At 46.4% G+C, this 27122-nt stretch overlaps 1 protein-coding gene across 1 annotated transcript in view; it reads right to left on the bottom strand.

Moving 5' to 3' along the window:
* WASHC5 (WASH complex subunit 5) overlaps positions 1–27122 on the bottom strand; it is a 330547-nt gene that overhangs the window by 5688 nt on the left and 297737 nt on the right. The window contains exon 28 of the mRNA XM_085604961.1: positions 17892–17979. Within this exon, the coding sequence (XP_085461087.1) occupies positions 17892–17979 (88 nt within the window). The remainder of the gene's footprint in view (positions 1–17891; positions 17980–27122) is intronic.

Genomic DNA, 27122 nt, shown 5'->3' with positions numbered 1-27122 from the left:
CCGGCAGCAGCACTAGCTTGTTGTTAGACCCTGAAAGGCTGGTACCGGGAATACAGGGGGGTGCCCATAGAGAGCCCCCCATTACATGGGATGCTACATCCAACACTGGAATCGTTGTTGGGTAGGATTCCAACATTTTTGATACCAAACATGACCGGTTTCTGGGCAGCCAATATAAAGCTAGACATCTCGTAAATGACTTGATGTCAACTATATGTATCAAATGGCTGAACGCACTTACAAACCCTGGAGAATCGTCTCTGGGGTTTGTAGGGCTGTCCTGCTCATACAGGGGCACCCTCACCCTTATAACCAAGCACCCTGCCCTCAGGACTGAAGAGCCTGCCATAGGGGTGACTTATAGATTTTAAGTGTAGCGACCTCAGATATAAGGAATCTTATATCTGCTGTGAGGGGTGCAAGCACTAGCCCACTCAGGCTGCAGTGGCAGGCCTGTAGTCACAGTTTGAGTGGTCTCTCATGGGTGGCATAATATGTGCTGCAGCCCATGGGAGACCCCTGGTGTAGCTACGCCCCGAGTACCTTAGTACCATATACTAAGGACTTATAAGGGTACACCAGTAGGCAATTGTGGAGGTACCAAAGTACTTACCTTTGTCAAATTTAGGGAGAGAGCACAGTGACTGGGGTCCCGATTAGCAGGATCCCAGTCAGACTAGTCATAAAACTAAATTTAACCAGCAAAAAGTGGGCTAACCATGAAAGCAGATCCTACCTTACTACAAAGGGTAACCCGGAAAACCGTTTTTTGCAAAAGGACACATTTTCTTAATCCCTTTAATTAAGAAATAGAAGAAAGGTGTAATCTTGTTGATGTGTGGCATTGGATAAAGGTTTATCACCTGTGATGCCTACATCCTTCACCAAAGAAACCAGGGCCTGAGCAGGGCCTCAAATCAGTTAACCAAGCATATTCTGAGTATCCAAGGACAAGGATTTCTGTCTAGGCCGTGTTCAGTTTCAAGGTATTTTCTGCCACCAAGATGTAACTGTTGATCAACAAGACGGATGATCAACAAGATTTGAACTGTGCTTTGGTGTGGCCTATGGTATCATCCAAGCAAATGACCATCTGTGTTTCATCACCATAAGTCATGAAAGTGAGACTAAAAGATCTAATCAAGCGAGCAATGGGGGCATGCAAATTCTCATGAGGGTGGGACTAAATGAAGAGCCCTGCGGCACATTCGGTTTCACTGGTTTAAATACAGAGCGACAAATAATACATTTTCACCACTTGACTCCTGTCTTCTACATAGTAAAGGAGCAGCCTAGTGCCATGCCTAGCGTCCCCGCTCCATGTAGCCTGATATAAAGAATATAATGTGAGACAGTTTAAAATAATAATAATAAGAATAATAATACTTTATCTTACATAGATTCACAGACACAAATCTCATCACATGACTGACAATCCTAGTACACACTTAATCACTATGTTGACTGCCAAAATATCAAACGATTGAACCTTCTGTAGTCTTTCTTCCCTCTTGCAAAGCTTGTAAATGTAAGGATGTTTGGACATCACTCCAGACAGAAAGAACAAGTTACTTACCTTCGGTAACGATATATCTGTAAGAAACATAGGTTAGTTATAGATTCCTTACCTTAGAATTACCCTCAGGCGTCAGACTGAATCTGGAAAGTTTTTCATCAGCAGTACCCGTGCGCGTCGGAAGGTGGCTTCAGTCAACTCCACGTTCGTCTTTGTCATGGTGTTCGCCAGGATGACATCGCGGTAGCTACATAGATGCCGCCCTCGTGCGCCGACATCAGTTCTGCACACGACTTTCCACGCCAGAAGCGCAGAGCAATGCAAGACACTGAAAACTGGTGCACCAAACTAGGGCCCTGAAAGGTAATCCTTAAACCTAGAAGTCAGTTTGCAGAACGGGAAGGATGGGTGGGGCAGTAAGGAATCTATAACTAACCTGTGTTTCTTACAGATATATCGTTACCGAAGGTAAGTAACTTGTTCATCTGAAAGAAACAGTTAGTTATAGATTCCTTACCTTAGAATAGATACTCCGGCAATACCAACCCCAGAGGTGGGTCTGCGAACCAAGTTCACACCAGAAAGTCCTGGAGGACAGAACAGCCAAAGAAGCCGTCCCTCCGGACTTGGCAGTAGTTGTTGGTGAATGTGTACAGCGATGCTCATGTAGCTGCCTGACAGATGTCATTAAGGGGAACTCCCCGCCCCAAAGCAGTGGTAGCTACCGTCGCCCTGGTGGATTGGGCACGCAGTCCCACTGGAGGCTCCTTTGCCAAAGAATAGCAGGCTTTGATGTACAGAATGACCCACATGGAGATGGTCCGTTTGTGCACAGCCTGACCTTTCTTAGCGCCCACGTAACCAACAAAGAGCTGGTCGTCCACCCAGAATTGTTTGGTGCGATCCAAGTAGAAGGAATGCGCACGTTTTGGATCCAGACGGTGGAGCCTCACTTCCTCTTTTGAAGGATGCAGCGGCGGAAAGGAGGTGGGCAAAGTGATGGTTTGGCCACTGTGGAAAGAGTAACTACCTTGGGAAGAAATGAAGGTCTAGTTCTGAGGACGACCTTGTCCGGATGAACAGCCAGAAAGGGAGTCTTGGAAGAAAGAGCTTGCAGCTCACTCACCCTGCGTGCAGAGGTGATGGTCACCAGGAAGGCAGTTTTCAAAGTCAGAAGCCTGAGAGGACAGGTATGTAGCAGCTCAAAGGAAGCGCACATAAGATAGGTAAGAACCAAGTTCAAGTCCCACTGGGGCATTACGAAGTGAACAGGAGGAAAAAGATGAGTAATGCCCTTAAGGAAATGATTTACAACAGGGGACTTGAGAAGAGAAGGCTGATCAGGAAGCCTAAGAAAGGCTCAAATGGCCGAGAGGTAGCCCTTGAGAGTGCCCAGAGCAGAGCCCTGCTGGACCAAAGAAAGGACGAACAAGAGAACCTCAGAAAGAGGGGCAGAAAGGGGATCCACAGCCTTTACTGCGCACCATGCTACAAATTTGTTCCATCTGCAGGTGTATACCATCTTAGTGGAGGGACACCTGGCTGCCAAGATAACATCACAGACTTCGGGAGGCAGGTCAGACGACGTCAACTGCCACCGCTCAATCTCCACGCAAGGAGGTGGAGACTAGACAGGTTCGGGTGGAGGACCATCCCCTGCTGCTGCAACAGAAGATCCTCCAGAAGAGGCAGTCTGATCGGTGGATCGATGGCCATGTGTAGCAGCTAGGGATGCCCAACTCTTCGTCCCCAATCCAGAGCCACAAGAATGACTTGGGCCCGGTCGCGCATGATCTTCTTCAGCACTCTGGGAAGAAGTAGTATAGGCGGAAAGGCTATAGTAGACCGTAATTCCACTCACGACGAAAAGTGTCGCCGAGCGAGTGCCGTCTTGGAAATTCCAATGTGCAGAATTGCTGACATTGCGCGTTCTCTTCGGTGGCAAATAGATCTAACCAAGGCTCTCCCCATTGTTGAAAGAATCCTTGCACCACCTCCGAGTGAAGACGTCATACGTGATCTATCATGCACCTGAGTTCGTCCACGCTGGCATTCAGGGAATCTGCCAGGTGTTGATCCACCAGGCATATGCCCTGATGTTCCAGCCATGTCCAGAGGCGGAGGGCCTCTTGTTGTAGTACCACATGGCGGTGGTGTTGTCCGTGAACACCTGCACCACTTTTCCCCAGACAGAGGGAAGGAATGCTTTGAGTGCAAGACAAATCGCCCGAAGCTCCAAAAGGTTGATGTGGAGCCCGGACTCCGCCGGAGACCACAGGCCTCTGATCTCCGCCTCCCCCATGTGGCCGCCCCATCCCAGAAGTGATGCATCGGTCACCACTGTGAACTCTGGTTGGGGAAGGGAGAGGGATCTGCCGTTGACCCAATCCTGGTTCGTAAGCGACCACTGCAATTGATGTGCATTGCCCCCCCGAGATCTGGACGCAATCGGACAGGTTCCCCTGATGTTGTGCCCACTGGAACTTCAGGTCCCACTGCAGGGTCCGCATATGGCACCTGGCATGGTTCACCAGCAGGATGCAGGAGGTCATCAGGCCCAGGAGCCGAAACCCGGGATAGAGCCTGAAAGATCTGAATCATAGCCCGAATATCCCGGACTCGCTGTTTGGGAGGATAGACCCAAAACTATGTTGTGTCCAGAACAGCTCCGATGAAGAGGAGCTTCTGAGAGGGAATCAGGTGTGATTTTGGCAGGTCGATGGAGAACCCCAGCAAATGCAGGAGGTCGGCCGTAGCCTGGAGGTGGGAGGCGACAGTCTGGGGCGAGTCCACCTTCAACACCCAGTGGTCGAGATAGGGGAAGACTGGAACCCCTGATCTGCGCAGATGAGCTGTGAACACCCGTGGGGCGCTGGTAAGGCCAAAGGGGAGCACAGTAAACTGAAAGTGCTTGTGGCCTACCGTGAACCATACATAGATAACCCTAGTGGGCTGGCAGGACAGGGATGTGAAAGTAAGCGTCCTGCAAGTCCAACGCCACTATCCAGTGTCCAGGGATGAGGGCAGACAGGACCTGAGCTAGCGTCAACATTTTCAACTTGTTATTTCCAGAGGAAGCAGTTGACTTCCCTGAGATCTAAGATAGGACGCATGCCTTTGTCCTTCGTGAGCACCAGACAGTTGTGGGAATAGAAACCACAACCTACTTCTGGGACAGGAACTCGCTCTATGGCACCCTTGGCCAAGAGTGCCGTAACTTCCTGTTGGAGAAGGGCCAGGTGATCCTCCGACATGCGATGGTACTGAGGTGGCATGGATGGAGGAGTAGTCTCGAAGGGGAGGAAGTAGCCCCTTTGGACGATTTGCAAAGCCCACCTGTTTGACGTGATGGTATGCCAGCGTGGGAGGTGATGGCGAATCTTGCCGCCCACTGGCGAATGGTGACCCTGAAAGGTCGGACTAGGAGGGTTTGGAGGCTGCGGCAGAGGGGGCTGTGGTGGACTGGCCCGCCTGCTGGCCCCCAGAACCATGGCAGTGGTTCCCACGTCCTCGGCCGCGCAGGAGCTGAACAGCCTGTGGCTATGGGCAGGACGTGGCGGGGCACCCCTTCCATAGCCACGAAAGGGGCGAAAAGCAGACTGCGCAGGGTGGGTAGCCCGAGAGTCCTTAAGGCGCTCTAGCGCATTGTCTGCCTTGTCGCCAAAAAGGTGACGGCCAAAGGGCATGTCCATAAGAGTGGATTGGACATCCCCTGAAAAAACAGTCGACCTCAACCAGGCGTAGCATCGCAGGGCTACCGACGTGGAAATTGTCCTGCCTAGTGAGTCGGCGGTATCCAGCCCACAGCGGACGGTAAACTTCGCTGCGTCTCTCTCCTCAACAATTGCACGGGAGAGTACGGCCCGGGCCTTCTCCAGGCACTGAGGCGGCACTTGCGCCACCGTATCCAACACAGAGTGGGTAGAACAGCCCATCAGACATGCGGTGCTTACCGACCACAGTCTCAAGCTGGAGGAAGAAAACATCTTCTTCCCAGGATGGTCCAGCTTTTTGGATTCGCTATCAGGTGGTGCGTTAGGGAATGCACCTATGGAGGTAGAGGCATGGACCACCAAGCTCTCAGGGGTGGGGTGTTAGGAGAGAAAAGATGGGTCGCCCGGAGCCGGGCAGTGGTTTCGGGCAATCATTTTATTCACTATGGACCAGGTGCCCAAAAGGATGTCAGTGAGGGTTTCATTAAACGGTAGCAGGGGCTCCGAAGAGCTCGCCGCTGGTTGAAGCACCTCTGTCAGGTGGTTAGTCCTGACTGCCACCGTAGGTCGCACGAGGTGGAGAGCCTCGGCCGCCCTACACAACACCACGGCATAAGATGCTCCCTCCTCCGTAGCCACGGTGGGAGGAGACAACATGCCATGGTCTGATGAGGTATCCAGACCACTGGCTTCCCCAAATTCCTCTCTCCAGTCCGGTTCGTAGCCCAACTGGTCAGTTAGAGGATCTCCAGACCCTCCCAGTCCTCCTCATCCTCTTCTGTCTCCCAATCTGGTCTAAAAGAGCCCGGGTAGAACAGGGGCACAAAAGTACTCGTTGGCGTCGGTCAACGCCGATCCGGCTCTGTATCTACCTTGAGGTGGGGGCCGGGGACACAGCCAACGCCGGCTGCAGACGTGGTGCCGGTGGAAACGGCGCACGGGGAGGTGTAATAAGGTCAACCGGCGCCGATCCTGATCCAGGCCTGGATTCAAGGGGACCCTGCGGTGCCGAGGCTGGAGCAGTCGGTGTCGAAGGCCCGGGGGCCCAAGCCAAGTACGTGGGGCCCGAAGGTGCGCCGGCAGAGTCGGGTTGCCTAACGATGGCATGCATTGCTTCGTAAAATTGATGAAGCTGGACAGGAGTCGCCCTGGCACCCAGAAAGGGAGAGAAACCCGGAGCCAACTCTTCCGGCTCTGCACGCGCAGCTGCGGGAGGGGCACCACCCGCATCCCTCATCACGTCGGCTGACGGACGGGGTGAAGTCATAGAGTGACGATGCTTCTTAGACTTCTTCTTGTGCTTCGACTTACCTGACCCCGACTGCAAAGACTTGGATGAAGAATGATGGTGGCTCTGCGACTGGTCCCTCGACCTCCTACGTGACCGGGACCTTGAACGGCGTGGAGCCGACTGCCGCGCCTCAAGAAGCTTTCAGGACCGCTCTGCAAAGACTTCGGATTCATGGTCCGGCAGTCGGAGCACGACTTGGGGTCGTGGTTGCACTCCAGGCAGAAGAGGCACATGCGGTGCGGATCCGTCACCGACATCAGTAATTTACAGGAACCGCAAGCCTTGAAGCCGGGCTCCCTTGTGCACCAGGAGTCGATGGACTCAAAAACGATGTTGACAAAAGTCGAGAAAAAGTCAGTCAAAAAGTGACTGGGGGACTGCTCTCTCTGGATCTGTGCTTGCTGGCACGGAAAAAGAAAGAACGGACGTCAGAGCGTGAGGGCAGCGTCTATGTAGCTATCGCGACGCCATCCCAGCGACCACGACGCAAATGACGATCGCGGAGTCAACCGATGCCACCTTCGGACGCGCAGGGGTACTGCTGACGAAAAACTTTCCGGATCCAGTCTGACGCCTGGGGGTAATTCTAAGGTAAGCAATCTGTAACTAACTGTTTCTTTCAGATACTGCCATAGGCCAAAATACAACTCGATTTTTAAGAGAAACACAGCCCACAGGAACCCTAGCTGAAATGACTAAGTGGAGTCCTCTTGTAGCTAGGGCCAGCATTCTCTATGCCATCTGATGTGCTACTCAATGTGATATTCTCTAAGGATCTCTTTAGTAAATTGTGTTTAATAACATTTGTGTTCTTTGGGCATCCCTGCCTGCATAAAAAAGGCCCAGGGGCCTACCCCATGGTGAGGGCAACTTTTATCTTCTTTTTTCATAAATTCTACATACAAAGCTGGTCTAGTTTGTACAGTTAGTCTCAGAATAACCAAGGTGTGTAAAGGAGTGCGGTCTTGTCTAAACCAGAAATTCTGCAACTGCTGTGAGGGACAGGAGTCCTTCCACAGAATAATAAGAATTCACAGTTTCTGGATCTGGCAAAGGTCATACCACATTGTGGGAAACTGAAAGTACCTGGAGTTCCAAGCCTTCTTAAAGCAATCTGGTGAAACCCTTTTCAATGTGTCAATCATAAGCAAGGTCTCAACATCCTTCGTAATGATGTGCATGTTGGATGATGGGTTGAGTAGGAGGAAGGCAATGATAACATCCTGATTCTTTAATTTGAAAGATCCACTGGTTCAAGGTAATCTCTCTCCACTTGTCAAGTGATTAACTCTTTCTGCTTATTTGAGGGTTGTTTATAAGAGATTAATAAAAATTTGGCAGATGCCCGAAGAGACGCCCCTTAACCTCCCTCCTCAAACCAAGTCCACAACAGCCTATGCTTGCTCCTCTAGGTTTCATTAGGCTGAAGTGAAGGAAAATTCTGTGATCTGCTGAAAGAGGGCCTGCAGTACACCCTTAAATTGCAGTTTTGCCTGTTTAATTGGTGTGCCTGAGAATCTAAGACCAACAACCTAGTTTGTCCCATTTTTCTTAAAAAGCTTTAGTGATGGGTCTGTTTTATTACTCTAAAACCAGTCACTATCCTATGGCATGCCTAGTCTGACTCGTATAGCTCTGGAGAAGGTGAAGAAAAGCAGCCATATCTGCAACACTGGTACCCATATCCATTATGTATAGTGTGTTCAAGGTGATATAGAGATAGCTAGACCATTACAGAAGGTAATAGAATAACATTTCCATGGGGTCTGCGAGCTGGGCTGTGGTCAGCTTAACCATTTCTGACAAAGAGGGTTGGCCTTCAGGCAAACAGCAAGCTGTGCAAAATACCAGATAGCAGAACTATCCAAGGCAAATTACTTGTGTCCTATGGTAGGAATCCACTTAGATTCTCAGTCTGGAAGAGATGAGCAAATGGTATAGCGTGTGGCATGGCTTTCCTGGTAGTACATACATTCTACAAAGAAACCAGGGTCTGTCTGTATATCAATATGAGAGCACAAACTCTACAGAGTGAGTGTGTGTGTATGTATGTGTGTGTGTGTGTGTGAGAGAGAGAGAGAGAGAGAAAGAGTGAGAGTTTGTGTGTGTAGTCACAGGAGGCGAAACACAAGTTGGCTGCATATGGATTAACAAAATAGTATTACAAATAACTGTGCAACTATAATCAAGGCTATCTGTTGGAAACCGGGCAACCGGGTCAGCAGTCACCAGGTTTCCAAGCACAACGGTAGCTTGGCTCGAGCGGTTGGGGGGCAGGCACCGTGTTAAGCGTACGTCACACCCTCACAATAACCATGCATTCATCCGTTCCAAAAACGACACTACACCGTAAAAATTATGAAAGAAAGTAGTTTGTCTTTATCTTTTTCTCTTAGTTGCAGGTTTCATAAAAATAAATAAAATACAATACAATAAGATTTTCCTCAAAAGAGCAGGTCAAATAAATAATACCACAGTGGGGTTTCAATAAATAGGATCAGGTCATAAATAAACGCGGAATAAATATAGGTGCAATAAATACAGAGGGCAATTAAATACTGTCAGACAATAAATACTATGCAGGAATAAATACAGTCAGACCATAAATAAAACGCCTTCACTAAATAATATAAGCAATCAATAACAATTGCAAATCAGATCACATTTATGAGGTAGTCTGGTTTTACTATGCCCAAGTACAGCTTGTGGTCATTTGGATGACATGGGGGGTGTCCCACCTAGATTGGTCAAGGCTGGGCCTGCACTGAGGTAGACTAAGGGTAACCTACGAATCTGGCTCTCCCACAATACACAACCCCTCACAGAGGTCACTACACCAGTCTCAGTTCACCCCTGGCACTCCCAGGCCGGTTCTAACACCCCCTTAGCCCCTAGAATGGTCTGTTAGGGCTCCACAGGGCCTCAAATGCCCTTTCTACCACTTACTGCCCTTTTCACGATGATCGGCTCCGCTCGGCGTCGCTGGACGGCTCCGGTTCAATGTCGCGTCGATCTGTTCCACTTGACGCCGTGTCGATGCCGTCTGGCGGTTCCGGTTCGATGTCGCGTCGATCTGCTTTACCTGACGCCGGGTCGGTGCCGTGAGGCTGCTCCGGATCGATGTCGCTGGGCGGCCTTGACTCGATGTCGTGTTCCGGCGTCACAGGGTCTCGGTCTCCCCGCTTCCGGGTGTCTCCGGAGTGCGACCTCCACTCCCGACCTCCGTCGGCTCCACCTCGGGTTCCGGCGACTCCGGAGTGCGATCTCCACTCCCGACCTCCTGCGCGCTTCACCTCGACCTCAGGCGACTCCGGAGTGCGACCTCCACTCCCGACCTCCTGCGCGCTTCACCTTGGTTTCCGGCGACTCCGGAGGGCGGACTTCACTCCCCCGTCGACGCCTCACCTCGACCTCAGGTGACTTCCTACTCGACCTCCGGTAACTCCACGACCTCCGTCGGCGCCCTCTATCGACCTCTGGCGGCTCCGGGTACGACGTCTGCTTTCAGTCAGCGCCGCTTCTCCACCTCGGGCTCCAGGTCTCCAGGCTTCTCGACGTCAGGACTCCAGGAGGACACTGCTGTACAGGTCAGGAACTTGCTGGTCGTCTTCTTTAAGGCCTCTTCACAATATTTAGGTCCTTAAGATGGTTTTTCTGATCTTGGTCCCACACAGGGCTCTAGGCTGGGCTTGGTCAGTAGGGACTAGCATCAAGGGTGGGTTTCTGGACCCCACTCCAAGCACTGGTTTCCACCCCTGCTGCCTCACTCCTTCCTCCTTCTGAATCTCTGTCCTCTCTCCACTCAAGTGCCAACTGCCACACTGAGATGGTCTCCCAACATTCCAAACTGCCTCCAACTGTCACAGGGTTCCAGAATGTTGCAGAAGGTTCTAGAAATCTCCAGTGGGTTCTGATGATGTCACAGGTGGCCTCCATTTTGTGTCTCAGGCCCTCAGACAGAAGTTCCAGGGGTAGGGAAAATGGCTCCCTGACCCTGCATCAACACTAAAAAGTCTGGTGGTTCCCAAAAAGGAAAAATTCATAACAGGGTTTGAGGCAAAAGTGGGACAAAATAAATAATGATGAGGAGGGACCACCCAAAGGGCTGACAGGTCTAACACTATCTCTTACGGGAAAAAAAAGATGGACACATTCTACTTGCAAGAATTCTCATATTTATTAACGGCATTTTAATATTTGAATCTGCAATTCTATAATGTACATGGAACATTGTTGATAATTGATGATTTCAGGTAATTATATCAAGTATTTCTACTCAAAGTACAGGAGAATACCCACTCTTCTATCAAGAAACAGTTAAGACAGGATGTGTAGTTGGCCCAACCCTTCCCAGAGTGGAATTTTTCACAACCTTGACATAAGTAGATTTATTGGAGCATTGTTAGCGTGGAAAGGGGAGTGTCGGGTTTACCAGGAGCACTTGCCATTATACAAAAAACTGTGCCACTTCTATTCCGTGATATGAAAAATACAGAAATTCAATTCGATGGTATCAGAGGGCATGAGAACCCATACTGCTGATCTGCCTTTTTCGCGTGGTGGATTAATAGGTCACCGAGGCACGAACACTACAATGATCTAATCACATTTCTGTGACCTTTATGGATGTAATGGATAGTGAATTAAAATATAATCCGATGATGCTACGCTAAAGCTGGGACTATTCTATTTCCAAGTGGATGATTACATGAATGGAAGATATGGAGCAGATAGGCTACAATAAGCAAAGGATGCATATGTACTCTGTTTTTTTTTGGCTGAAGATGGGGAGAAATTTCCTGATGCCTGGCAGCTTTAGAGTGATACTTGATGTATATCTTAAACGAAGGAACTTGTTCTTGAATCATAAACTGCAAAACACATGTTGACTATGGGGATAGAAGACACAGTTTATGATGATTTATCGATTATGTGAGTAATGTTTAGGAAATTATTGTAATTTTGGCTTTTCAATTGAAGATTGGATTGATTGAATAATAAATGTTCTTAGATTATGAACTGTTTTTTTCTTTTTTCCCCAAAGTGGACCTTTCATTGTGATAAACAGTTAAATTTGGATAACTGACTCCACCACACCACAAAATACAGAGGAACGTTTGCCTCTACATGTATAAGAGAAACTATCTCTTCCCACATATTCTTCAACTTTGAAGTTGCTTTAGGAAGAGAATGGATCATAAAATGGTTAGCAAAAACCTCAAGCAGTGCTGAAAGATGCTGCAATGATACTGGTACCAGCCAAGCTACATATCTGAGACAGATGACCAGTGAAAGTAATGTTGGTGGTCCATAAAACTACTACCCCCATGAGGGATGTCAGATTCCAGCCGATGTTAGGCTACCAAGAAAATTGTCTTTATGAAATGAAAGGAATGAAATGATATGAAAAAGAGACTTATAGAGCACAAAACATTCACCCAAGGGTATCATGGCGCTTAGATGCAACGAAGATGCAACGAACATGAGTCTAGGGGTTCAACCGAAGCACCAGTATTACTTCCCAGTAGGGCATAATGAAAGTATTTTGAGGATTGGGATCTGTCGCACCCTTTAATAAACACACTAGAGATATTTTAAAGAAAGAAGATTTATCAGGCAGTCTGAGGAAGGCTGTTAGTTTGCACAGTGGTGCTTACGTAGCTCAATCCTGCCTTTGACCTCCCATCCTCAAAATCTGTGTCTGCAGTACTGGATGATGTAATACTAAGCCATTCTGTTTGGACAAAAGATCTTCCTTCACAGTAATGCCCATGGCGATCATGCACAGAGTTCTAAAAGATATGCATGCCACTTTTGTTTTGGCCAATCCAGATCAATGAATGGGGAAATTACTGTTTAGGAGAAAACAACTGCCATCAATTGATCCCTGGGACATAGCTGAAAAGTTAACACTTCTTGTTGTGAGTATATCTACTATCTCTCACAACGCATTGAAAATGCTCAACATCACCTACGACATTACTTTTAACTCCTCAGCAGAAGGAAGTCTGCTTAGCCTGTCAGTCTGCATATTGTGAATACTGCTAGATCACTGGCACATAGCTTTTTCCTCTTGTACATGGCCCACATCTATTTGTTATGACCTCTGAACACAGAGCTATCAATGCTACACCATATCCCTTGTTCACAGAGTGCATTGCAGTGGTGTTGTGCATACAGATTTACATGGGTCTTCACTGAAACAATGGCCTATGGTTCTATGCATATAGGTATGACCTATTTAGATAAGAAATTGATGTGAAAGAGAGACTCCTGAAATGAGCATAGTTCACTGATGGAATGATCTCTAAGATGGGCTCCAGAGGGGAAACAACCTTTACCAAGCATCCTTCACCATGCATGTCTTTACCACTGAGATAAGTACAACGCAGGTAGTATTTCTACCTTTATTAGGCAGCACTTTACGACACACATAGGTATTTTGTAACATGTTGTCTAATGCAAGTATCTTCATCCCTGTTATATCAGCACATTTTGAGTATTTATCTTGTAGAGTGCTGGTTAAGTGCTTAGGTTTTTTCACAAAATGCTTGGGACATCGGATTTCCAGGCATCAGCTGACAGGTAGTTGGCTTGTGTTGACATGGTATTTGCCAGTAGCCTGCTGGGTCAAATTGGAATCTCATACACTGCCAAGATTAGATCCTGAAGGAAAGTTTTGCTGAGCATGCAGTTTGAGAAAATTTCAGTAAACAAGTAGATGATGTAGTTTAAAAGTTGTGCTACCTTGATTAGCACAACTGTGTATGGTCATCAGATGGTTGTTCTTTTGAAGATGGTAAGCCATCTTCCAGAGACTTGAGTTTTGAAGGTCCTTGTACAACCCCAAAAACAGCTGCAGAGGTGCAGGAAGAAGCATCAGTATTATCACATCCAATTTCACCATCAAATTTCATCTGCTAGAAAAAAGATTGGAAGGTTTCAGTGATGAATCGCTAGCAGAACGCCATGATTGAGACAGTATTTTGATTATTATTTATTAACTTGAACTGCTCATACTACTGTTTTCCTTAGAAATAAAGATGATGACAGTGAGGCAGGTTGAAATTGGATGTGATAATACTGATGCTTCTTCCTGCACCTCTGCAGCTGTTTTTGGGGGACTAACCTGTAGCATCATATTCAATGACAGGAATATTCATATTTGAGCGTGCTTGTGAGTTCACTCACACAATGAGCTAATGTAATTGCGATAAGGGAGACAGTCTTCAAAGCCAGGGGAAGCGAGCAGCTGTGCATCAGATCGAAGGGTGAAAACATCAAGGCCAATTTAAGGTCTCATAATGGCATCATAGACAGTTTGGGAAGGAACATGTCAAATCTTTAATACATCTCATCACAACAGGTGATTCAAACAAAGACAGTTGGTCAGGTAGATGCAGAAAAGCTGAAAGGGCCAACAATACCCTTTAATAGAGCCCACTGTGAGGTCTTGCTGGACCAAAGATAAAACAAACAAAAGTATGTTCAACAACTTTGCTTGCAAAGGATCAGTCTTATGAGCTCTACACAGGCAGAAATGTGTACAGGAGTCCAGTGTTCCATTCCAGCCAGGACACATCCCCTAGCAAGTGTTGTTGTAGAAACTACAACGTGCTAAACTTTTGATACTGCACATTCTTGACAGTGACGAAAATATCTCGCTATGGTACTTCTCACTGTCGGATGATTTGCCAGGTGCCACCTGCTCAGCTCTACCATTCAGGGACCCTTGCCAGGGGGTTCTCAATTTGGAAAATGCCCTGTTATGTCAGCCAACTCCAGAGGTGCAGAGCCTCCTGTCACACTACCCAGGACCACACTCTGCACTTCCTGTTACAATGCCACATGCCTGTGGTGTTTTCTGGGAAAATCCCCACCAGCCTCCCCTTGATGGCTTTTGCGGCATTGAGAGCCAGGCGAATGCCCGCAACTCCAAAAGATTGATATGGTGCTGAGCTTCTGATCACTACCTCCTCCACAAGTCCAGCAGGAGTGCATCTGTCACCACTGTCAGCTCTGAGTGGGGAACAAAGAGGCCTGCCGATGGACCAATGCCGTTCAAGCAGCCACCATTGCAGATCATGAGCCGGCTACTACAAGATCTGGATGAAACCTTTCTTTCAAATCTTGATGCTGAGCCCATTGAAACTTCATGTTCTCTTGCAGAGCTTGACATCTGCTACTTGGTGTAGCTGAAGAGGAAGATGCAAGATGCTATTAAGACGGCAAGAAGCCACAAAGCAGCTCGCGCAGAGATCCAAGACAGAGGCTTAAACAATGGGTTCATAACCCAAATGTCCTCAACCACTTGCAAAGGGGAAAAGGTCCTGGCCTGCACTGTGTCCAGGATCGTGCCAATGAATGGACACCTCTGCGAAGGAGTCAGGAGAGACTTTGGCTCATTTATAGTGAACCTCAAAGATGTCAGGAGGCTCTACATTGTCTGGAGTGGTTTATGACCGACCATGGTGAGCCCGCCTTGAACATCTAGTTGTGGAGGTGGGCAGCGATCACCACCATTAATTTTGTGATCACCCAAAGGATGTTGGTGTGACTGAAAGGAAACACTGTTAACTAAAAATGATACTGGCCTACCTTGAACAGCAGGTAACCTCTATGGGATTGTATGACGGGTATATCTGTCAGCCATCAGCTACTATCAGTGGCTCCGGTCTGTGCTCGCCTCTACTGCCTCACTCGTCGCTTCCACTGCGTAACAGGAAACACTCCACTCCGCTAGAGTCAATCTCCCCTCCACCCCGTAGGATGGGTATAAGAAAATAAGCATCCGGCAGGGCCAAGGCCACAATCCAGTCACCCAGGTCCAGGGCAGCCAAGTTCTGGGCCAGTGTGAGCTTTTTTAATTTGTACTTCTGCTGGAAGGTATGTAGGGGCTGATGGTCCAGAGTAGGCCTGAGACCTTCATCCTTCTTCGGCACAAGGAAATAGAAAGAGGAGAAGCTTGTTAACTCTCACTGAGTCCAGTACCCTTTTAATGTCACCCTTGGAGAGTAACATGTGCATCTCATGCAGCAGAATGGGCTGGTGCTCTCTGGATATTCGCTCTGATGTGGGAGCAATATTTGACAGGGCAAAAAGAAAAAGCAGGGCAGAGCCATGATGTAAGATTTGCAAGACCTATCTGTCTGATGTGATGATCACCACCAAGGGAGGAAATTAAAGATCCTGTCCTCCCTCCCTGTCCTTCTGGTTTAAAATCTCCTGTGGTCAAGGCTTCCAAAACCTCAAACACTATCTGCACGTGATCTAAACCTGGATGTCCAACATCGAACTTAAGCCCAGTCCCACTAAAAAAGAAGTCCTAGTATTTACCAAGAAGTAAGAAAAATTCCTAACCTTGTTCAAGATGAGACTTAACAACTTCAAATTCCAACTTTCACCCTATGCCAAATCCATCCGATTTATTATCATCACCACGCTCAAGGAACTCACTGCCTAGAAAACAAATATAGTCTGGACCAACTCTCTCTTCTAAAGAAAGTCAGACCATTTCTTCAAGAAAGATTTCAGAACTGCTGTTCAAGCCCCTTAATTCTCTTAACTGGATGGTGGGAAAGCCCTGCTCGCAGAGGTCACACTGACCCCTCTTAAGTACATCTTAAATGCTGCAGCACATCTAATCCAGGACCTGAAGTAATATGATCACATCACTAGCATCCTAAATTAACTCCACTGGCACCACTTGTTGACCCGCGCCATCATCAAACCTAGCTACATAATTTATTAATCCTATCTGGCTGAGAGGCTCGCCATCTCTGATGGTTCTCAGAATAACTAGGGCACAATCACACTAAAGACAAAGAAGTGTAAAAAAAGAAGAAAACCAGGACAAGAGGCCTATTCCATCTATGCATCCAAGATACCTGTATCCATCGGAGTGCCACAATCCTGTCCCAATTTATGAAAGCTTTGAAGAATCACCTATTCTAAAGAATACTACATCAAGATACAGTAACCACACACTATGACTCCCAGAAACTACCTACCTCTCCAATTATTATCAGATGCCATTGATGCCAGTGTTGCAAAGTTATTTATAGACGTCTTCTGTGAAATGTTGTTTTGGAGAGTGGTGCCGTTATTTAGAAAGCCCATATGGATTCTGGTGTGATTGAGTTTGTTCTGAATCTCCAATTTTACTTTCAAGCTGTGTACCGACAGACAGAGTGGCGTTGGGGGAGGTGAGATCAGAAAATGTCCAGATTCCTCTTTGTACCAGAACAGCTATTACATTGTCACAAAGTCGAATCTTCAAATGGGAGATGTGAAAGCCCAAATCTAGAGTTGATAGAAGGAGGTATTTCAAGTTTTTGTAAACTAGACAGATAATGGTCACAGTGTTCTTGGAGACTTTGTACCAGTACTGGAGATGGCTTTGTTTGGCGCATGTGCTTCAGAATAAATTTTCACCAACAGCAATGGCTGGATTCGAGCAGACTAAAGAGTTCTGTGAAAGAACAAGACGACTGTCTGGAATACAGTTGTGGATTTTGAGCACCTGGCAGCTCGTTCCCAGAATCCATTCAGAATTTTTGTGACACTAAAATCTTTAAGTATTGGCAGCATGCTTCAATTGTCTTCATTAAGCCTTGTTTCACATTTATATATACGGATTTATACTGGTACACCACAGATGATCTGAAATGGATGTAAGGTGGATGTTGGTTTGAGTTGGTAAATGTAGTTTCTTCTTTGTGATTCCACAGAAAACACCACACAGATATATTGAGTTCACTGTAGAAGATATGCAGGAGAGGTAGGGAAGCCTGATAATGGGATACACTATATTAGGGGTCATTTTATTGTGCCCAGTTTGCTCCAACAGGACAGCTGTACTGTGAGCATAGAATAGTTGGGATCTGCACTATTCACAAGTAGTCTCAGCAGACAGTTACAATCTGTGTACTCTTGGGTAGACATGGGGCAGCATGCAATGTGCAATCAAAAGCCAATATGCATACAAAAATACATACTTTGTATACAGCTGGGAGGTTGATTTCTTAAAATTCCAGGTGCATATACAAATTCTTAGTAACGATCATAAATGAGGACATAAAAAGTTAATTCTTACTGCTTTAGCCATGGTTGCTCAGACTTTAAAAGAAATCAGCATCTAACAATCTATGCATCTGTAGGGGAATCCTGTAGTTGGTGGTAATGAAAGAAGCAATAGGATCACAAGTGGCACAGTGCAGCAATGGTAATGATGACAGTGACTGTCACTCAACAGCTCCAAATATATTACTGGGATCAGTTTACTTGGGATAATGTCCTTTTCCCAAAACACACAGTTTACAGAAAACACAACTTGTACCCAAATGTGAACTTGACAAGAAATATTTCTTACCCTTCTTGGAAGCTTAGTATTACGGACATAGTCTTCAAGGAACATCAATGCACCAACAACATCTGCAGGCATTTCGGGGATCTTTTGACTAGCAGAGAAAATAGGTAAATAGGACATTATATGTGATATTAATGTGTCATTTGTAATACTTTAGAACATTGTGAGTAGTTGGGGTGATTATTACCTAAGCATTCAATATTCATAGTCCTTAGAGCAGTGAAAGACCATGTTGACACAAAGTAATTTCAAAATATACATCTTGCCAAGGTGTGAGGAATGAAAAGATAAATAATACAGATTAAGCAGTGGAAAGGTGAGTACAGAAGGACGTTTGCCATGAAACTCTGTCTTTTCTAATTCTAAGCTGAAATGGCACACAAAGCTCAAGCAAGAAAGCTGCACGGATCATGCGTGTGCACCATAACTTTGGCCTGTCTCACGGATTGCAGTCTTGTTGCACTGGGAGGGGCACCCAAATACTACCCTAATCGTGTGGAAAGCTACTAACTTCACCAGGAGTTAAGCAGTGCAAACGCTATGGTAGCAGTATACCGTGTAGGGATCAGTAGAAGTGAACAGGTCCTTTTTAACCAGTGTCACTGGACTGAGGTCTACAGGCTCACTAATTTTTTTAAGTTCCACTGCTGTGTGCTTAAATCATCCTTGGACTGCATCAGTTAGATGTGTAGTGTTACGCAGTGCAGGAGAGGTGACTTTGCACTGGTTTTGTATGTGTTGCTGGGAAGGGTACAGGACAGGAATAGAGCAGTGGTGTGCAGTGCGTGCATGGTGAGCGCATGTACTGGCTGTATGTGTACAGGCAAGGAGTTTAGTACATGAAGGGTGTAGTCCTGTGCAGCACGCACATGGCAAATGTGTGTGCTGGCAGCATGTGTGCCTGCAAGTGGCAACACAGAAAGGCTACAATACTGGTCAGTGTGCATACACTCAATGCACAATATGTGTTCGGAGTGTATGTGTGTCTGTGGTGGCACAATCCATGGAGGTAACAATGCCGGACAGTGTGTGTGCTGTGTACATACATGCACTGAGTGCACCCCTGCCTATAATGGTACATTACACAGAAGACCCTGGGTTCCGTTTTGGGAGGCCCAGGCCTGCATGGTGAAGACATGCGGAGGTGGAGGAATGCCCTCAGACAGATGTGTGTATTGCTGCATTCCTTTGAGCTGGGCGAGACACACTGAAGAGGGAGAGCGAGGCTCCCCCTGTTCACTTCAAAGGATGCTCTTTGATTGAGTGAGATATCACAAGAAAGGGACCTGGACACATCTCAGGGAGGAGATGGGGCTGATAATGGAATCATAAACAGTGGGTCTGTGAGCCCGGGATTAGCTTTTTGATGCCCATATCATTACGGCTGATATCCAGGTGTGAACTGTAATCACTCTTGTGGCCTGTGTTGTGGGACTAACAGCTTCAAAGTATTTCCTGTTGTAATCCTGGCTTTTCAAGAGGGAGAGGAGAAGTGTGTACTTCAAAAGAAACAGAATCCCAAAATACAACTTCAAAGACCCAGACCCTAAATGACATTTAGTATCTGGAAATGGACTATAAGAAGGGGACGTTGGGACCCCAAAAATAGTAATCTACCGAGCAGCCAGACTGGCTGTCTGCGGAGGGGAAGTTCCTCACACAGTCCTGTGGAAAGGACTGGGGGCCAAGGCCTGCTAGTCTCCCTGCAGGGTGAGGCGACCAAGGGAAGCAGGAAACCAAGGTCACCTGCTCTGGAGCCTGGAGCACCAGCGCCTGCCTGCTTGCTAAGACCAGTGCGCCCTGTGAGGAAGAGAAGAGGGTTGGAGGGAGCGAGGTCCAGTGGGTAGCCCCGTTGAGTCGGCTCCCAAAGTGAGGTGTGAGGAGACGATTGCTGCACTTGTCGAATCATTGCTCATGTGCAGACTTGATTCGATGACCACTGTATGCCAGAAGAGGGACCATCAAGTAAAGATTGCCGTGCGTTAAGGGTGGAAGCCTGTGAGACACTGTAGCAGCGATCAAGTAAGCCAGGAGGGGCCTCTGTGGTAAAGACTGCTGTGTGGTAAGTGCTGAAGCATTGTGTGGCAGTGGCGTGGCAACCCCATATGCCATGATGGGCTGCTGGGAATAATTGTGCCGTTTGGATTGGGCAGGATCCTGCAAACTGTGAGCCGGTGTGACCCAGAAGGTCACCAGGAACAATGAGGACTGCATCTGACCTGACCCAGTGGATCAAGTAAGAACATTGTGGAAGCATCGCGGTTCCAACAGGATTGAGATCAGGAGCATCTGAATCACCCTCCCTCCCCCTTTGGGTAGCGTGGGCACTTACCCTTCAGGTGGAGCACGGAAACACCTCTGATCAATGCTGGAGCATGACCGCATAGGCTCAGAGGAGAGCTTGCACCTGTTGAGTGCTCCCGCGATGTTCACGTGCAGCCAACTGATCTGAGCAGGATTGGAGCTGTTGAGAGTGACAGCAGACGTGGCACCCTCCAAGAGGCTGCACGCTTCCTTTCTTACGGACCTATTGGGCCCCGGAAAACTGACTGCAAAAAGCACTGCGGCGCTAAGACACTTTTGATTGTAATCGAAGAGTCAGAATGGTCTCTCAAGTTTAAGCCTACTATTGAGCATTCCCTGGATCCGGCACCAGGGAATTGGGAATAACCTCAATCACATTAGGAGCAACAGGAAGGGCAGGGACTTGCCAATGAAACACTAGAGCCCAGACCTCAAGGTGGAAATGTGTTGTTATCTATGAATGTTGTAAGATTCCTTTGGAATCTTAGAATGACTCGAGTTAGCAATAAAATACTTGTTTTCGTAGTAAAGGTATTTGGTTGGAAAGGGATTTATTGCTGCTGCTGCATGCTCTTTGAGATGAGCTGTGTTTACTAATCTATATCCACCCCCCTAACTTTCCCCCGAGGGAGTCTTAGAATGCTTATACATGTCTACCACTGAATCTCAATTGCAGAAGGCATATTTGGACATTAGAAATAAAAGGCCTAAACCCCACGGTTGGACCCAGTATACCCTGCATGCCCCATGACCCTCTGAAAGGGGCTTTGACACAGGTAGTGGCTTATTATTTTGCAGCAAGAATCTTTTATGTAATCACTTGCTGTGTACAGATTGTGTAATGGGATCACCCTTTTGAGGTAAGATGAAGTGAAATGTATGTGGGATTGCCAGAAGCGTTTCAGAACTCTCTGCCCCAGAACTGCCTCCCAGTTTGCATGGATATCCACGCAATAGTGTTTTGTGAAAGTGTGGATTGCATTCTATGTTGTGGCCATGCATAAATCATTGATGGAGACAGTCACTAGAAACGCCAGAGTGACCTTTTTATTTCGGGTGGCAAACACACTTGGTTTGTTTGTAAGGAGTCTGACTGCAAGAGAATAGCTTTCTTAGCTCTGTTTCTTGTAAGTAGTACATGACTGCTCTTCTCACAAATAATGTGAGTAGTGCCTCTATTTTTGGGTGCTGAAAGAAGGCAAGTAATTACATTTAATGGTTCAGATGGAAAAGTGAAATTTTTAAAATGAAGTGTGGATTAGTTCTCATGAGCACTATCCATATGTATGTATAGATAGGGTTCTTGGATAGTTAATGCCTACAATTCGCTCACCCTACGCAGGAACATGATCACGATTAAAAAGTTCATTTGAATTGTCAGGACTTTGAGGCCTAGTTTGTACATTGTCTGGAATCGCTCTCAGAACCTTTTAATTACTGTTATGGCCAAAAGTGTGCTTCCCAAGGTACCATGGGTATATGAGATTATACCCAAAAGTGTATTTCCAAAGAGAACTACAAAAGTTTTGCATCTAGTAAATTTATCAAATATCTTAGAATTCTTGTGCATCCTGCCAGTTTATAATCTGGTCCATTTAGCCGCAGAGAATGTGTGTGTGGTTGGGCATCTTACCTCTCCTAGGACCTCCATACACCTATCTGGTAGGCTGAAGTGGTGGAAATCTCAGTGTTCAGGATACAGGCTGCGACTAGCTGGTTCTAGATAGCACACTTTAGCCCATTACAGTGTTAACAGATTTTGAAACACTGTTATTTTTATAGTTGGCCGACCTCTCAACAAGGTCTGAGTACCATGTCTGTGTGACTCACTCCGAGGATATTAGGTTCAGAGTCATGTTTGTTTGATTACATTTATCACCACTGGCATATAGGGGAATGGTAGAAAGGCATAGGCAACTATATCCGACAAGTTAACAAGGTTTTCCCATGGGATAGCAAGTGAGAATACCTAGCTGCCTGGATACGAAGCTTCGGTGTTTTTTATTTGCCTCTATTGCGAAACATTTGTGCTGTTCCCCAAGTTTTCAAAATTGTGTCCACCGCACTTTGGTGTAGCTCCCATTCATGTGAGATTCCTTATTGTCAGTTCAATCTGTCTGCTACTACATTTTGTTGCTCTGGTAGGAGTATCACTACTAGGAAGAACTTCCTCTGAATCGCCCATCACTGCAAGTAGCTTGGACAGGATGTGTGACTTTGTGCCTGCTTGCTTGTTCAGACAGTGCATCACAAGTTGTGTTGTCCGTTTGGATTAGTACTACTTTCGCTGAAATCTTGCAGTGCTACAAAAGCGGACTTCAGTTTCAACATATTTTTGTGTTTTACAGCCTCTTGGAGTGTCTAGTGTCACATAATTAGGTTTCACACATGTGCACCCTTACCTCTGCAAGATGCATGTATAGGGCTGATCATCATGGGGACTGGTTGTTTGAACAGCATAGCTATTATAATGTTTTGTAATGTGTACCGCTGTATTTCCTTGTGCAACTTCCTTTTCACAGCCACTAGATCTCTCATTTCCCTGTCGAAAGTGATCATTAAACTTAACCACAACACTTAGATGAGCCTTGTATGTGGGCTGGCAAAGGGAATCACTGTCATAGATTGTGCTATCTGGCAAGATGAACTTGCACTGTCAGTGCCATAAGTCTCTTTTGTACAGGGTAGGCTTTTGCCTTGGTCACTTGTACCTCTGTCCCCTTTTACTTCTTTGGTTGTGGCGTGGATTTCTCCATGTTTACTGAGAATCCTAGTGTGTATTGTTTGCATGCTCTGGCACTGTTTGCATGCTTGCCTTTACCAATCATTCATCCTTGGAGGGGTACGCATGTAGGTTCTGCCTTTGAAAGCATGCAGCGACTACTGTGAGAGATTTTGTGAGCACCCTGTGAGCTGGTTTTTTCCAAGCAGCATGACTTTGACGATGAGAATTACCCATCACAAACATGAGATATTTTTTGTGGTTGGAGTTCATTAAGATGTAGAAGAAGGCATACTTGAAGGAAATGGTGGCCATATAGTCTACCTTCTGTAACAGGGGGGTGATTTCCTATAAGGTGGTCATCTTGAATGGGTGTCTCTTAATGAACTTGTTCAGAAAGCTCAAGTCTGAAATATGTCTTAAGTTCAGATCCTGCTTGAGAATGAGGAAGTAAACAGAGTAAACTCCCAGATTCTTCTCATGGTACATTCTCTAATGCCCCCTTCTTCAAACATCTTGCACTTCCGGTAGTATAGTTTTAATTCTTCCGTTGTGCAAGCCATCTTTTTTGGCTTGATGTCCATGATTTATAATGTTGAAAAACACACTTGTCAGAGGAGATTTTCCTCCAATCTGCCTTCTATTTGTGTGGGGTGCCAGATCCTTTTGCAGACTGGCTCTTTCCTCATGCTCTGGCTTGAAAGTACTATCTTCCTTCTGCAGGATATCACCACTGTGGGCGTGCTCACTAGGAACTTGCTCCCTTAGTGATTTTGATCTACTGTTGCATCTGTTGGAAGCCCGGCCTTCCTATAGCCCTCTGGGTAGCCTGTGTGTCTCTTTTGAATGAGCCTGTGGCTGTAGAGCATCTTTCGCATTAGTGGTAATGTTATTCTTTTCCATAGGTTGTAAGGTTTCATCTATCACAACAGGAGAGCTTGTTAAGTGCCACGTATGCGGGAAATCCAGAAAAGACTGAAAGCAGACATATAAAATGAAAACAAAGGAAGTGATTCTCACTTAAAAATGCATGCCATAACTATTGTCCATATGTGGCACGGATAAGGCCACTGAACAAGCAGAATACTACAAAACTCAATGGAAAATATCTGCTTAATGGACCCAAAGCTTGTATTACAAGGATATTGCTTAGGTTTTGCAGAAATTTTTCTTTTTAGCCTCGGGCGTGCACCATTCTGAATGCCTACTAAAATGCAATAGAAATATATCGACAAGGTGTATGCAGCCTTTCTAATTGATGGTCTGGAAACATTTTGTGGAGGAAATGCAGCTGGATCAATGCCTCTGTTAGAAACTGGGTCTCTAGTTGGCAGTTGTATGCACCCTGTCCAGGTAGGGACCACAATCTTAGTCAGGGTAAGCTAGAAACACACTAAAAGATATCCTGTGCTCATCTTCTGGTAGCTTGACACAGAGCAGTTAGGCGTAACTAAAGAGGCAATGTGTAAAGTATTTATGCAACACACATATACACAATGAAAACACCACAAAAAATACTCAAGACAATCCTCGTAAAATAGAGAATAATTTTAGAGTAAAATAAGACCAAAATGATAAAAATGCAATAAGTAGAACCAGAGTTATGAGTTTTTAAAGAATAAACCAAAAATAAGGCTTAAACTTTGAGAGAGCTAAGGGGTTACTTGGGGTCGAGCTATAGAGGGCTAAATCCAAAGGTCAGGTCGACCGTGATGGAGGGCAGGCCGGCTACAGGACTCATGCAGGTCCCGCTGACAAAGTACCTTAGATGGAGCAAGTATCAACGTCAAAGACTCGGTGCGAGGAGTTGAGGTGATGAGTCATCGATCTTGTGGATGTAGGCGATGTTTCGGTTCTGATTCGCGCAGTCGGAGAAGGCTTTGACGTCGAACCCCTTTACAATGCAGGGACTGCATCGTCGTCAAACCTCGCAGTCCAGTCTCGCGTCTTCCTGTAGCCGGTAAGAGATGTCCTCAGATTAGCACTGTGTCGGTGTCAAAGGGCACTGTGATGGTTTTGATTGGCGCAAAGTCGTCACAACATCACTTTTGAAGCAAAACAGCTGCAGAACCCACTTTTAAGGCCTCCGATTGGATTGGCACCTCAGGCAGGGTAGGACTCACAGATGTTAGACCAGCAACAGCAGGGTTGCAAGAAGTCTTTGATGATCCCAGAGACTTCGGAAACAGGGGTCAAGCCAGCAACCCCTAGGAGTAACTCTGGGTTCAAGTGAGATGCGCCCAGTCCTAGTGCTTAGCAAGGCAGAGATCAGCAGACAGGAGGGCAGCTCACTGAAGCAGGAAGCAGTTCCTTCAGAGCAGCAGACAGGAGAAGTGGCAATCCTTGTAACAGAGCAGTCTTTGCTCCTGGCAGAGTTCTTTACAGGTGCAGTGGTGTACTGTCTTGGTAGGGTCAGAGCCCCAGTACCTATACCCCAGTCTGCCTTTTAAGTGGGGGTGACTTCAAAGCAAGCCCTTGAAGTGCACAGGTCCCCTTTCATTCCAGCCCTGTTTGTTAGACTATCTGTTGGGTGTAATCAGACCTTAGTGTGGGACAAAGGACACTGCCTATTCTGATGTAAGTGTGAGCTCCTTCTTCCTGCCCAGGAAGAGCTATCAGAATGTAGATGAATGCAGACAAGTTCTCGGTCACTTCCACCCTTCCTGCATTTGTGGCTGTCTAGAGGGAATGCACAAAGTGTAGCTATAACCCATCTCAGACATGTATTAAAGACAGGTTAAGGCACACAGAGCAGTAGAAGCAGAGAAATGTCCACTTTCAAAAAACTGTATTTCTGAAATAGTACCCTTAAATCTAACTTTACCAGCAGAGAGGTAATATCATTACCATTCCAAAGATATGAAACATGATGCAGCTACCCCTTTCTGATCCGGAATTACAGCCTAAGTGTTTTAAGGAATTCCCAATGCAGCCTATGAGAGGAGTAGGCCTCACAGTAGTGAAAAGTTAATTTAGCTGTTTGTCACTACCAGAACATTTAAAACTTAAAAGTGCATGGCCCACTTTGTAGTTAAACAGGGCCCTGCCCTTAGGGATGTCTAGGGTCTACCTTAGGGGTGACGCATTTGTAATAAAAGGGGAGTTACAGGCTTGGCAAGTAGTTTTAAATGCCAAGTAGAAGCAGCAGTAAATTGCATACAAAAGCCTTGCAATGGCAGACCTGAGACAGGTTTGAAAGGCTACTTGTGTGGGTGTCACAACCAGTGCTGCAGGCCCACTAGAAGCATTTCAATTACCACTTTACTAGGGACTTCTAAGTAATCTAAATATGCCAATCATGTACACACCAATGTCACCATATTTAGGGGACAATCACATGCACTTTAGGACTGATTAGCAGTGGTAAAGTGCTCACAGCCCTAAAGCCAACGAATAGATACAGCAAAAAGTGGAAGTAGGCAGGCAAAAGGTTTGGGGGAGGAAGACCATCCTAAGGATGACAGGTCTAACAGCCTCCTTTTGTTAATCTGAATTTTCGTTTTCATGAGAAATACTCTGAAAACAGGTATATTACAAAAGATGTGGGAAGGGTAAGCCCAGACAAGGGTCCCATGCTTGCCACCCCACCAGATTCAAGCTAGCCTGGCTGATGAGGGGTGGAACCCTGAAACTCGTCCCATGATGCTTGTTTCTGGTCTAGGGAGGATCTGGCCTGGCAGTTCGGGCTGGACAGTTCCCATGGGGAGCAGGGTCAAGACTGATTTGCATATGGCTGGGTCTAAACTGGAATGGCGTTGCGTGCAAAACAACATGGATTTAACCCAGATCTGTGACTGGGGTTTAATGTGTGAATGGCTCAGCTTTCCATCGATCATCTATTTTTTTTGCGTTCTTTTTAGCCCAGTGGCTTAAGCGTCCCCTGGTTTCAGTTAATATGGGTTAACCTGATTAGCCAAAAGTTGAATTTTCATTGGCCAGCTCTGTGCATTCTGGGACTTGTGGTCCTGGGTCAAATCGGTTCATCTATTTGAACTAACACACCTAAAAACCACGCTCTGAAACAAATTAATCATTCGGGAAAATAGAATCATCTGCTAACCTAAAGCACACTTTTGCTATTATACTAATGTGAAATGTTTACTCCAGTACGCACATCTATGTACTGTTTTCTGCAACACCCACTGGCTGATGCTGCTAATCTTTGCAAGAGTACTGCTTGTGGTCCACATACTAAATGATTTTGCTCT

Source organism: Triturus cristatus, chromosome 5_1 (assembly GCF_964204655.1).
Source record: "Triturus cristatus chromosome 5_1, aTriCri1.1, whole genome shotgun sequence".
Classification (NCBI taxonomy): Eukaryota; Metazoa; Chordata; class Amphibia; order Caudata; family Salamandridae; genus Triturus; species Triturus cristatus.
This window is presented reverse-complemented; position numbering and strand designations above follow the sequence as displayed.